The sequence below is a fragment of the Sinohyriopsis cumingii genome, chromosome 17 (genome assembly GCF_028554795.1).
Source record: "Sinohyriopsis cumingii isolate HCF-2022 chromosome 17, ASM2855479v2, whole genome shotgun sequence".
Classification (NCBI taxonomy): Eukaryota; Metazoa; Mollusca; class Bivalvia; order Unionida; family Unionidae; genus Sinohyriopsis; species Sinohyriopsis cumingii.
The window spans coordinates 26646220-26661040 of NC_142977.1; the positions used below are offsets into that span (position 1 = coordinate 26646220).

Here is a 14821-nt window from a genome sequence, read left to right on the forward strand (position 1 = left end):
TGAAAATATTCTAAAGGCCATGATGCCATATTGGATGACAGCTAGGAAACCATTGAAAATATTGTAAAGGCTATGATGCCATATTGGATGACAGATAGGAATCCAATGAAAATATTCTAAAAGCTATGATGCCATATTGGATGACAGCTAGGAATCCACTGAAAATATTCTAAAGGCTATGATGCCATATTGGATGACAGATAGGAATCCAATGAAAATATTGTAAAGGCTATGATGCCATATTGGATGACAGATAGGAATCCAATGAAAATATTCTAAAGGCTATAGGAATCCAATGAAAATATTCTAACGGCAATGATGCCATATTGGATGACAGATAGGAATCCAATGAAAATATTCTAAAGGCTATGATACCATATTGGATGACAGCTAGGAATCGACTGAAAATATTGTAAAGGCTATGATGCCATATTGGATGACAGATAGGAATCCAATGAAAATATTCTAAAGGCTATGATACAGGAATGGTTACTGTAATATCATGTGCAAATTGATCAATTGAGTTTTGCAAAGTAGTTCTGATTAGTAACTGTAAATAGATGAGACAAATTAGATGACACACACCATGTATGATGCACAAAGGACTAAGGACAATACCATAAGTTCATGTGGCCTTACAACCAGGTGAACTAAAAATCCATAAAGGGTGGGATGTGGGGATGAGGTGTCAGGAATTTATTAATTTATTAGTGAACTTTATCATGATGGTATTATCTTGACAGTGATATATGAGATGTTGCCAAATGAAATTTATAAATTTACATTAGTTCACCTCTGAACCCTAAATAGTTTTTAAGTTATTACAAAAAAAACCTTAAAATGCTGACTTATGACCCAGACCTCAAACACAAGACACAAATGTGGGATTACACATCTGGTGACATACAAGTCTGTCAAGTTTCATCCAATGATCTCAAACTAATGTTAAGTTATAGACCATAATGGAAAATAAAAAACATTGGTCCATGACCTTGACCTCGAAGGCATGACCCTAAATGTTATATACATTGGCAATGTATAAGAATACAAGTTTCATCCCTTTATCTCAAACAGACTTTAAGTTTGTTATGGAACTTGATGGAAAGAGTGATAACAAAATTTCAAACAGTAATCTGCGACCTTGACCATCAAAATGTCTGGAAAGTTAATAGTGAAGAAAGTAAAGTGTGACTGAAAACTTCAAATTTTGACATGTGACTTTGACCTTGAAGAGAAGACCCCCAATCTGGTATGTGACCCAACCTCTAATAAAGATCTAAAAATAGGCCACGTTTCATCACTTATTCTGAAATGGCTAGAAGTTTTATATCAGAAGAGTGGAAAACTTTAAATACTGACCAGAGACCTTGACCATAAATGTAAGACCCAAAATATACTACACAACCCACCTTGTAATATTGATGAATATGAAATTCTATTCTTGAATCTCAAATGATTCTAGTGTTATAAAGTGTGTTTGATGAATGGACAGACTGACAAAAGGATGAATTGACAGAAAGACACACAGGTGGATATGTAAACACTTCATCTTCTGCCTGTTATTAAAAAGATGGAAACAATAATAATAAAGTACACAAAATAATATGATTCCAATGAATATGCAATTCTTACACTCGTCTTTGGATGTCCTTTTCTTGGCTGGCTTACTTTCAAATTTCCCCTCAGTAGTCAAAGCAATTACCTGGCAAGAAAAATTCATGTTAACCAATTATTTGTGATTTGTTTTTCCTGTCATTAATAAAATACTGTGAAAGCAAGTTCTGCTATAGAAGTATTATCATTTTTTAAAACAGAATTCTTATTAAATCTATGTAATCATGTATTTGGAATTCATGATACAGCCTTACTGTGGTTCAAGTCCTACTTGGTCAACAGGACACAAATTGTATCTGCAAATGGAATACACTCCAGCCCAGTTGATTTATGTTGTGGTATTCCACAGGGGTCTGTTCTTGGACCTGTTTTCTTCATTCTGTACACTCAGCTGCTCTCAAGTGTCATAGATCATCATCCAGTGTCTCACCAATTGTACGCTGATGACACCCAAATATACAAATCTAGCCACCCAACTGAAGTTGATGCTACCATCCAAGGTGTAGACAGGTGCATTTCTTATGTGAAATCATGGATGACATGTAACAAGCTGCAGATGAATGATGATAAATCTGAGGTCATTCTAATCACAACACAAAGACTTTCTCATTCACATCCTTTACCTCAAACAATAAATATCAGCAACGCCAACATTAAATTCACACAATCAGTATGAAACCTAGGTGTTACTCTGGACAGTACTCTTACACTGCACCAACATGTCATGAACATATGCAAGGCTGCATATCTTGAGCTGAGACACACCTCAGCTGAGACACACCTTGCAGTTATGTGTATCTTTTAGCTTGCTACATGGAAATCTAAAGTTTCATGGAACACAGCATTTTACCTTTGACTGGCATTTGATGACACAGATGATGGTACAAATTTAGACATTTAGTCATATAGAATTCAAGGTTTAGGTTTTAAAAAAACAACAAATGCAAAAGATTTATAAGTTACAAAGATTTTCAAACATAACACTGGATGAAGAGTAACATTAAAGATACATAACATTCAATAACTTACCACAAATGTATATTCTGTGTCTGGAGTCAGCCGTCTGACTGTGAAATTGAGATCAGTCCCTGAGTAGATCATTTTCCCATTCATGAGAATATCAAATCGGTTAAACCTCCCAAGGGGAACTTCTGGTGGGTCCCAGGAGAGATGAATCTCATTACGGCCCAAGACATGAACATTTGGTTTGGACGGAGCATGAGCACCTGGTAGAGAAAATCACGACTAATTTGAACCCGTCGAGATGGGAAATATAATCAGAGCTCACACTACAGTCAGAAAAATGAAAACAAATTAGTTTTGCCTCCAGAGATAATGTGACAAGTGAGTTCTCCCTCTAGAAAAAATGGAAGAAGTGAGGCTGCTAGAAACTGAAGTGAGAAAGAAGTCAATTAAATTTAGTTTTCATTTGCAAATACAGTCAAACCCAGTCAGTCCAATTTGTCACCTTCATATAGTGGTCACCTGGTCTAAATGGCTTCCATTTTCTCTCCATGAAATGTCCATTATAAAAATCATGTATTAAATTGTTACCGGCTTTACATGGTGAACAGCCTAGTGTTCCATAGCCAAATAGTGGTTTCTTACTGTAAAATATTGTCAGCTGAGTATACTAATGGTGATAGTCAGTTGATTAAACTAATGGTGACAGTCAGTCAAGTATACTAATGGTGACAGTCAGTCAAGTATACTAATGGTGACAGTCAGTCAAGTATACTAATGGTGACAGTCAGTTGAGTATACTAATGGAGACAGTCAGTCAAGTATACAAACTGTGACAGTAAGTCAAGTATACTAATGGTGACAGTCAGTCAAGTATACTAATGGTGACAGTCAGTCAAGTATACTAATGGTGACAGTCAGTCGAGTATACTAATGGAGACATCAGTCAAGTATACAAACTGTGACAGTAAGTCAAGTATACTAATGGTGACAGTCAGTCAAGTATACTAATGGTGACAGTCAGTCAAGTATACTAATGGTGACAGTCAGTCGAGTATGCTAATGGAGACAGTCAGTCAAGTATACAAATTGTGACAGTAAGTCAAGTATATTAATGGTGACAGTCAGTCAAGTATACTAATGGTGACAGTCAGTCAAGTATACTAATGGAGACAGTCAGTCAAGTATACTAATGGTGACAGTCAGTCGAGTATACTAATGGAGACAGTCAGTCAAGTATACAAATTGTGACAGTAAGTCAAGTATACTAATGGTGACAGTCAATTGATTATACTAATGGTGCAAATAAAGCATTTGTTCTAACATATGAATTGATATGCAATATATATATATATATATATATTTTTTTTTTTAATACAGTACTTAAGTAAATCTCAGTTTAATTATAAACCGGCTAATCTCTCATTTGTTTAATTTTATGAATTTAAATATACCACAGTACTGCTTGGATAAATACATGAATCTTTCTGAAATTTAAACTTTTTTATCATATAGATCATGATCCTCTGGTAAAATCATGCATACTTAAAAAAAAATGACAAACAACAGTGCGTACTGGTCTGCAGCATGAGCACTTTTAGAATCTAATGATTCCCTTTTTACAAAAAAGAAAAAAAAAAGAATAAAATAAATAAGTTTGTACAGCACCATTTTTTACCTTGTGTCTTACTGTATATAATTGTATAACATGACCACTGTGTTATTTACACTCAAGATCCTTATTGTTTCAATATTACACATGTATAATAACACTTTGCCATATTGTAAATGAGGTCATAATGTGTCAAAACATAAAGACAAGGGCATCCAAAAGTAGTCAAATGTTGTTTCACTGCCATGTAACACTATAATGTAGTTTATTCAATAAAAACATAAGATGTATCTTTCATGAAGAGATAAATAGAACCTTACATTTTGTGCTTATCTCAAAATTCAAATTATGAAACTCAAATAATGATTTCAGCCTTCTGTCTGCCCAAATTACCGAACAAGTTTCATGAATTAACTTTAAAAATGACATAAAAACTCCTAAAAGCTTCTATTCAAAATAATTTAGCTAATTTTCTCATCCAATTACTTAGCTATACCTATAATGGAGAGTGCATATCCTAATCTACTGACATATTATGGGATGGAATACATGGGTATATGGTGTGGACATATTATGAGATGGAATACATGGGTATATGGCATGGACATATTAAGGGATGAAGGACATGGGTACCTGCTGCTGACTGTTATGCATATTTAATTTATATTGTGTGCCTAAGTAAGTTTTAAACAACATGTTTACATAGCCAAGTTTAGTCCATGATTGTAAGATGTAAACAACATGTTTGTGTAGCAAGAATTAAAGGTCAGTCTTGTTTACAGTTAGGCTAGTTTTTCCGTTGGAAATCTTCACGTTCTACTATGTTAAGAGGTCGAGTGAAAATGTGTATAAATAGGGATTTGATAAACAAATAATTCATTTCAGTCCGAGATCAGTCTGTCAGACAGAATTTGAGAGGAATTATTTATTTAAAATATTAATTGTAATTGCAAATGTGTTTATTGACCTTTGGATTAATTAATACATTACTTTCAATTTTTGTTAAGTCATTCAAAGACATACTGGACTGCATCATTGTTTTACATCAGAACATTCAAGACTTTTATAATTATGAAGAACATTCTATAGTTGTGACCTTGTAGATAAATGAATTGCTTGTTAACTTTACCAAAATTGTTGGCTTCACTTCTTTCTGTTACATAATTTAAGACCAAGAGTCAAAACACTGACATATTATGGGATGGAGGACCTGGGTATATCTTCTGACATATTATGGGATGGTGGAACCTGTGTATATGGTGGTGCTCTACAGTTTCATATTTTACAGTTTCGTATTTTGCATAGGGTTTGGATTTTAAAGAAAAAGAATTTCCCCGGCTTTCCTCACTGGTTATACTGGCTATTTAGAAAAGACCTTGTATATCTTAGGTATAATTCAAAGACCCTTTAATTCCCTTTATTTTGGTATATGATTGATGGGTGTAATATGGGTTATAGAGTATACAGCTTGGCCTTACTCCAGATGTGCACCTTTCAAAAAAGTGCTAGCTCCACTTGGTCATTTTCACTTCCTGAACTTAAGAGGTAAATTACATAAAAAAGAGCCGATAACATTTTTTTACATTTTATATATTTGGTAATTCATTCATTGCACTTTCAGAAGCTGGTATTGTCTAGTCTGGCAAAATTCATTTTCCCTATTTTAATAGCTGCTATGGATAGTGCACTTTAGACTATTTCAGGCTGATTTTTTAGCACAAGGGAGCATTCATTTTAGTTAGCAGTGTGTTTAAATCATGTTCAATTTCCAAAAGTACAATATCCAGAGAAATATCATCCACATTACATTGATGTAGCATAGAGGTATGCCACTATTCTCTCCACTGTGCATGTTTTAAATGCAAACAGCTTCACCTTACATACGTCACTCTCTCAAAAGTACATAATAACTGGTGAACGCCCCCTATACTTCTGACATATTGTGGGATCGGGTAACCTGTGTATATCCTGATGATATATTATGGGATTGGGGACCTGGGTATATGCTTCTGACATATTATGGGATGAGGGACCTGGAAATGCTGTTGACATTCTGGTGTACAATATGTATGAGCAAATAAGTTAATTAGAGTAATTTACCTATCTCTGCCGTTGTCCCAACTGTTCCAGCTTTTTCTCCTTTACCTACAGCAGTCGCAGCACAAACCTAAAGCACAAAAATATAAATATCTGAATAAATCTAATCATCAACCTTTTGTACTAAACACACAGGAATACTACAATTTCCAATTAAAAAGTATTTATTCTTGTCCTCTAACTAAATAAAAAATCTGGAGAATGCTAGAATCCCAATTCAAGATCCAATCCAAATACCAATGTGTGAATGGACAAACGGACATCTGGACAGACAAAGTGCATATACTAACCAAGGAAATAAATGGATCTGCGACATATGTTCAAAACACTTTAATTTGTTTTTCTTCTCATAAAGTTTAAATCTGAATTACTGTCATGCCTCTTTACCTATTTTCTAAAGTGATAAAAATTCATCTTTTTAGAACTTAAATAAATATTTATAATTTTATGTCTATATTTTATACGAAAAGAGAAATTTAAAAAAAACCAGATGATTGACAATAAAACTATAAAACTCCTTTGCAAAATAGGAGCAAGAGTAACATGTATGGTACATTATACACCTAGCCCTATGTAGGGACTAACAGTAATCAAGAGATTATTGGCCACCATGTCTCAATGACCTTGACCTTTGGTCAAGATATGAAATCCTGAACTTAATGTGCCAAATGTATTAAATATATATGTGACCTTTAAACTCCATAATCTATAGGCTTGTTTATTGTCCTAAGTACAAGCTATCCCAAACATTTGGTATAGAGTCTTACCCTAAAACTAAGGTTATTCTCCAAAACTAATTATAGCTACAATGATCTTGACCTTTAAATTCATGGCCCAAAGATTGACAGGCCTCTTCCATGCCTTAAGTGCAAATGCCACACAATACTGGTCAAGGTATGTGTCAAGAACTGAAGTTATTATGTAAAACAATTCTGTCTTCCATCAGTCACAGCAACCTTAACTTTTGACCCTGTGACTCCAAAATCAATGGCTTCTTTCTTACCCAATGTGTAGGTCATCCACAAACCTTGGTGATGACACAATGTCATTAACTAAAACTGCTGCTTAGAAATCTGCAACCTTGACTTTCATGTTTTGATCCCCAAGTCAAAGGCTTCTTCCATACCCCAAATATAAGTTTTTCACAAAGTCTGGTGTAGGTCTGTGATGGAAACCATTTTTGGTTCTTTCAGTCACTGTAGCCATGACATTTCATTTTTGACTCCAAAATCAAAATATGATTCTTCCTTACCCAAAATGCAAGTCATACCTAAAGTTTAGTCCCAACACTATATATCTGGAACTAATGTTGTTGTGTGAAAATCATTTTTCTTTTAGTAACAATGACTTAACCTTACCCAAAAGTCAATAAAGTTTTCCCTTAGCCATCCACAATAACTGGTAAATGCCAATGCTGGATAGCTCTATTATTTGTGTGAAAACCATTTTTCTCTGATCGTACACCCTTCAAAATTAATCGGGTTTTTCCTTATTCCATGTGCAAGTCATCCAATTGAATGCATTTGAGATACTTAAGAAAGATGCAATTTTAAGAGCAAGAAAATAAATACTAAAATGTTATCATCTTCTGAACCAGATATGATGTACAACTGTACATGTACACCTGTGCATTGCATACATAACAAAATATTGCTGACCTGAACTTCATATGTTGTACTTGGTGAAAGCCCTGTGATAATTGTTGAATTATCTGGTGTAAACTCCACTTGCTTTTCTCCTGCAAAAAATTAAATATGATAAATGACTGATGAGATTCCAAGTAATTTTAAAAAAACAAAATGTAAATTTAACAATTATGCAGCTATAAATATTATCCATAAGGAATGATAAATAAGAAGCCTGTCCCTGACCTATATTCAAGATCTGGCCATGACCTGCATGTCAAGCCTGCCTGTGACCTATGTTCCAATTCTGGCCATGACCTGCATGTCAAATCTGCCTGTGACCTATATTTGAAACATGGCCATGACCTGCATGTCAAGCATGCTCATGACCTATATTCCAAATTTGGCCATGACCTGCATGTCAAGCATGCCTGTGACCTATATTCCAGATCTAAGCAGGGTGAAATAAAATGATATTAAAGTAAAAGGAAATATTTTAAAATTTAAAATTAAGGTTAATCTTGGTTGTTGATAGACCTATGGATGTATTTATGAATGAATGGAAATATACACAGACACCAAAATGATCAATATGATTGGTTTCCACTAAGTTTAGCTGAACAAAAATGCACAACAGAAGTCTGTTTATTCAAACCCAGTTATTAGAAATACCCTCCAATCTGAACCAAACCCATTATCTCTAACTTTATCACACTGATATTTGTAACTGCCATTCTCAGAATGCCTTCATATATTTAAACTAAATGGATGTCACCAGGCAGTTTGGATAAACTGATATCCAATAAAGTGTATCCACTCTCTCTGTAATACAAATGATTAACTAAAACAAACAACAACATAAACGATGGTATAAGAAACGAAACCAAATACTGTGAATTCTAGTCATTTTATTTTCAGCAAATAAATTGCAGATTTAATAAGGGGTACCAAATGCTTGCTGGAAAGATCATTACTTATTAGGTCTTTAAATCTGTCATTTGTAGCAACCATGACATCTGCAAAAATTGGCATTTCAAGCAAGACTTGTTATAATCAAGCAAATCTTAAGATGGGTATCTTCTTTAGGAAACTTTAAAATATGTGATTTATGATAGTTATCCATGCAAAAATAGTAAAAGAATTGAACTTCATGAAGTCTCAAATCCTGAAATTCAATTGTGAATTGCATGAATGGCCTCAGAGAAGAGAAGATTGTTTGTGTACAGTGTGCAATGTTGCATGTAGAACACACACATTTTTCTCCTATGCACCAACAGTTATGACCCTTATGCCACTGACTGTGCTTTGTCACACTTCCATCCTCATCTGTGTTATGCACTGGCAATGGCAATCATCAGCAATGGCAATAAGGCACTTAACCTCTATTTTAAAACAACTTATTTGCTAATCAAAATATTAAAGACCTGTGGTACTTTGCCAAGTTGCAAGTCATTGTTGGCCACTACTGTACTGTATTTCTAACATTCACAGTACATCTAAAAAGTTCAAAGGTTATACCCCAGACAAGGATACAAGCCTGAACTAAAGTCTCCCCATCTTGTGACCTTCACCTTGCAGCAGTGAGCATGGCTCTGGTACACTACACTGTCTAAACATGGTAAATAAATTGGTTGAAGTTTGATTAAAATACTGACAGTAGCTCAGACCTTTTGGACAAGGACACAACTTAGAGAATTACATTTTCCCTAGTTGTGACTCTGACCATGAATCAGGTTGCATGACTACAGCATGTGACACTCTAGTCATGAGTATAACTGAGTAATTTTCAGTGGTTCTAGATTATGATGCAAATCACAGAATAACTTTATGCCTTTCAGTGACCTTGACTGACAAGGGCATTGCCATGATACATAACACCATCTAGTTATGATATCAACATTAGGCAAAGTTTTTCATTAACGTATCTACATGACACAAATATTACACTCTAGACAAGGATACAAGTCACAGAATTATATTTTTATCAATCGTGACCTTTACCTTGTGACAGAGGGCATGGTATACCATGTATGCATGATATATAACTGGCTAAAGTGTCATTAAAATATCTTCACTGGTTAAAAAGTTATACTCTGGACTTGGATACAAGTTGGAGTAAGCTCCCTTCCCATGCTACAGTATCCAACACCTTTCTAATCATGACATGTACAAAGTCCAAAGATTCATGAAAATCTCTCCAGCCTTTACAAAGTTAAGTGCCTGAAAAATACATGCCAACAGAGGGATTGACAATACCACAATATACGATTACAATATGAAAAGACGGATTACCCAAATACACATAATATCCCTTCAGAACTCCATTATTAACTTCAGGTGGGTCCCAGCCGATTTTAAGTTGAGTAATTGTAGATCCTAAAATGCGAACATTCTGTGGAGGGCCTGGAGCTGCAGTAGAAAAAAAGATCTTGCAGCATTTTCTACTAAATTGTTCTTAGCATTAAATGAATGTTTTTCTATTATTTTTTTTATACTCTGCAGAACGAATTTTTTTGCTTCTGTAAGAAGTTACTATCATATCAAAGATCACTTTCATTGATTGATTAGTAATAATATTTTATAGTAACTACAATAAGGCCTTCTTTATAATTTACGTATGTACAATATACATATAAATATATATATATATATATATATATATATATATATATATATATATATATATATAATAGTTGAATAGAATAGTTATTTCTGTTTAACATGTAGTCAAAGCAATTATTTTTAGAAACAAAGAGAGAATTTAATTAGTTTACATTAATAAGCAAGTTGTTACTGAATATTCTGTATTTTAGGTAAGTGTAGCAAGAGATTCCAGCTCTGATAGGGTGTAATTCATAACTCTGTTGTGTATGGCTAAACACATCGACTTGTAGATATTGTGGTGCACACAATTTTTTCCTAATTTCAATCCAACTTAACTTTCAGAACAGGGGTTCTTGAAGGTGAATTAAAAGGTTCATCAAGAAGAAAACATCCTGCTCTTTTTTCTAAGTTTAAAATTTTGATAAGGTCTTGTTGGAACAGTTTACAAGATGACAGTTTTGCCGCAATTGAATATATCTATTAAGACATAGAATTCTGATAAGAGGTAGTTCTTAATATTGGCAAGCGGTGCTATTATAGAGGAAAGAAATGTACACATGCTATTAACCTCAACACCACATTCAAGAAAACTATCAACAAGAATCCCAAGAAGTCTGTTACTAGAAACATTTTGAATACTTCTATTCTTAAGATTTACATTAAGATGCCCCTGCTCAGTGCCAGTTTTAGAGTTTTGGCTATTAACATCCACTAAATCTTATTCTAACTGTGAAAATGTTTGTTCTTCTAACAGCACACATCAATACTCTTCAAATCTTTGACTTGGTTTGGATGACAACATCTATACTAGCTTATAAATCAAGACCAACTGTACACTGCATGGACCCAGATCTGGCATTTTTGGGTGTATACAGTTTGTTTGGAGTAATCAGTTCAACAAATGATATACACAGACCCTGATTTAGAAATGCTTGTGCAACAGCTGATCAGAGTCAACATTGTTTGCAGTTGGTCTCAACTTATAATTGAGTAAATACAGTAATCAAACAGATGCATGCATTGCATGAACCCCCTGCAAGTATGAACCTTCTGGTAATGTATTAGAGTTTTAACTCTTTCCTAGGTTTGGTCAGCAAAGGTCTGCATTTATAAAATTATTTTTACATCATCACTTTTTTGTATGTTTATCAGTTGTGTGATCAATTTATCTGAAAAGGAACAGGTTTCATAAGAATTTTCTAGCCAAGTCGATGTCCAAAGATTAAGGCAGTTTCATAAATACTGGCAGAGTAAGTCCATGGGTCCATGCATAGTTCTTTAGTTTCAGCATTTTATACAACATACATACTAATGAACTGTGTTTTCTCCTGGAGGTGAAAAAGCATGTGCCCCCCTCCCCACATATCACAAATTCCACTAAATATATAACTGAGGATGAGTTGATTTGTCATGAATACAATGAAACCTGTCATTCATTTATTTCAACAAATCTTGATCTGCTTACCCATGCACTTGCTATCTTGATCAACTGCTATAATCAAGCACTTGCTATCTTGATCAACTGCTATAATCAAGTACTTGCTATCTAATCAACTGCCATAATCAAGCACTTGCTATCTTGATCAACTGCTATAATCAAGCACTTGCTATCTTGATCAACTGTTATAATCAAGTACTTGCTATCTTAATCAACTGCTATAATCAAGCACTTGCTATCTGATCAACTGCTATAATCAAGCACTTGTTATCTGATCAACTGCTATAATCAAGCACTTGTTATCATGATCAGCTGTTATAATCAAGCACTTGCTATCTTGATCAACTGTTATAATCAAGCACTTGCTATCTTGAGCAACTGTTATAATCAAGCATTTGCTATCTTGATCAACTGCTATAATCAAGCACTTGCTATCTTGATCAAATGTTATAATCAAGCACATGCTATCTTGATCAACTATAATCAAGCACTTGTTATCATGATCAACTGTTATAATCAAGCACATGCTATCTTGATCAACTGTTATAAGCAAGCACTTGCTATCTTGATCAACTGCTATAATCAAGTACTTGCTATCTGATCAACTGCCATAATCAAGCACTTGCTATCTTGATCAACTGCTATAATCAAGTACTTGCTATCTGATCAACTGCCATAATCAAGCACTTGCTATCTTGATCAACTGCTATAATCAAGTACTTGCTATCTTGATCAACTGATATAATCAAGCACTTGCTATCTCGATCAACTGCTATAATCAAGCACTTGCTATCTTGATCAACTGTTATAATCAAGCACTTGCTGTCTTGATCAACTGCTATAATCAAGCACTTACAATATGAATTTTTGCAACAGAGTCATAATACACATTTACTGACTATCTAGTTATTACAAACACTTAACTAAATGCAATTGGTGGGGTTGTACCATGAAGGGCATACAGGATACCATAAAGGACAAACAGGCTGTACTATGAAAGACACACAGATTGTACCATGAAGGGCATAAAGGTTGTACTGCAAAGTTGAAACAGATTGTATCATGAAGGACATACAGGATCTATCATAAAGGACATACAGGATGTACCATGATGGACTTAAGGATGTGTACCACATAGGATATACCATGAAGGACAAACAGGTTGTACCATGAAAGACACAGATTGTACCATGATGGGCATACAGGTTGCACCATAAAGGACACACAGATTGTACCATGAAGGACATACAGTTTGTACCATAAAAGACACACAGATTGTACCATGAAGGACATACAGGATCTATCATGAAGGACATACAGGATGTACCATGATGGGCTTACAGGATGTGTACCATATAGGATGTACCATGCAGGACAAACAGGATGTACCATGAAGGACACACAGATTGCACCATGAAGGGCAAACAAGTTGTACCATGAAGGACATATGGTATTTTAGGTGATAATTCCTACTGTTACAGACAGTTCTAATGCATGCAGTGTTGTACAGTAAAACCTGTTGTGAGCAACCTCCGCTATGAGTGACCACTTATTATTTATGACCACAACTGATATGCATGTTTTTTTTTAAAAAAGCGCTGTCATGAGTGATCCGCTGCAGTACATGTATATCAAACATTTCTGTTTTGTTAAGAAACACATTTTACCATTGCTAAAATAGATATAAGCCCAATTATATTTATTTATTCCTTTGTAGCCATGACTGCTTAGGAAGGACTGCAGGCAAAAAGCAGATTGTTCTTAACAATACTACTATGAATGTCTGTATCATCGAAGACTGAGACAAACACCACTGACCTTTATTTAATCCTTTGTAGCTATGACTGCTTAGTATTGTTTGTTTTTGAAAAATCAAACAAAAATTCCAGACTGGCCACCAGTTTTCATGCAAGTAGCACTTTATACTACTGATCATAAACCAGACTTAAGTACATGTCACAAACTGCCACTGTAGTGCTCATGTAAAAACCCATTAAAAGGACCATTCATTATTTCAAGGGAGCAATCATGCACCAACATAGTGGACTGAAATATTTATACTGTTTCTTTATCTTTAACAAAAAAAACACTGCACTAAGCCAACTAATGTCATAAGAAATCTTTTTGAAGGGCTTCACTGCAGCTGTCAAGCATGTTGTTTGTTTTTGGAGTCAATTAGGCAAGCCCGGGGTGAATGAGGTTTTGTCCTTTTCTTAATAAGGAATTATCATTTCTGGAGTTGTCATCGTAAAAGATTCATGTTGCTTATTTTCTTTTTTGATGTTACTGTGTTATTTAACTCCAGCCACCAATCCATCACTTTCCTTATCAAGTTAGTCAACTTATGCTGTTAGTCTATTTAGTCTCATGCTCATGTCTCTAAACAAAATTTATTTCATTTCTAGATTGGGTTAATTCATTCATTGGCACGCATGCGCGCGCGCACGCACGCACGCACGCACGCACGCACGCACGCACGCACGCACGCACGCACGCACGCACACACACACACACACACACACACACACACACACACACACACACACACACACAGAGTATGATAAAATACCTAATTCATACACAGGAGGAGTATGTTTCATAGCTAACTGTACAATACCCATGCTACATTTAACGTAAGTTGGAAATGTATGCCCAAGATCAGTAAATACTATCTTAGTTGATTTTTTAATTTATGTGCTAATCAATGCACAAATATATTCAAATATAAATGTGAATTTTTCATGACAGAATATTGATATATAAAATTATTCTGACATGAAATAAATGCAATATTTTTAACAACAATTATGAATAATAATAAAAAATGCATGTACAGTAATTGTGGGAATTTTTCCAATTTAAACCCTG

The 14821-nt window shown here is 34.5% G+C and overlaps 1 protein-coding gene across 1 annotated transcript in view; it reads right to left on the minus strand.

Annotated features, from left to right (window-relative positions):
- The window catches only part of LOC149778292 (uncharacterized), a 170702-nt gene that overhangs the window by 98461 nt on the left and 57420 nt on the right, over positions 1-14821 (minus strand). The window contains exons 11-15 of the mRNA XM_089938317.1: positions 10204-10320; positions 7945-8024; positions 6290-6356; positions 2644-2840; positions 1633-1702 (exon numbers count right to left, since the gene is read on the minus strand). Of these exons, the coding sequence (XP_089794443.1) occupies positions 1633-1702; positions 2644-2840; positions 6290-6356; positions 7945-8024; positions 10204-10320 (531 nt within the window). The remainder of the gene's footprint in view (positions 1-1632; positions 1703-2643; positions 2841-6289; positions 6357-7944; positions 8025-10203; positions 10321-14821) is intronic.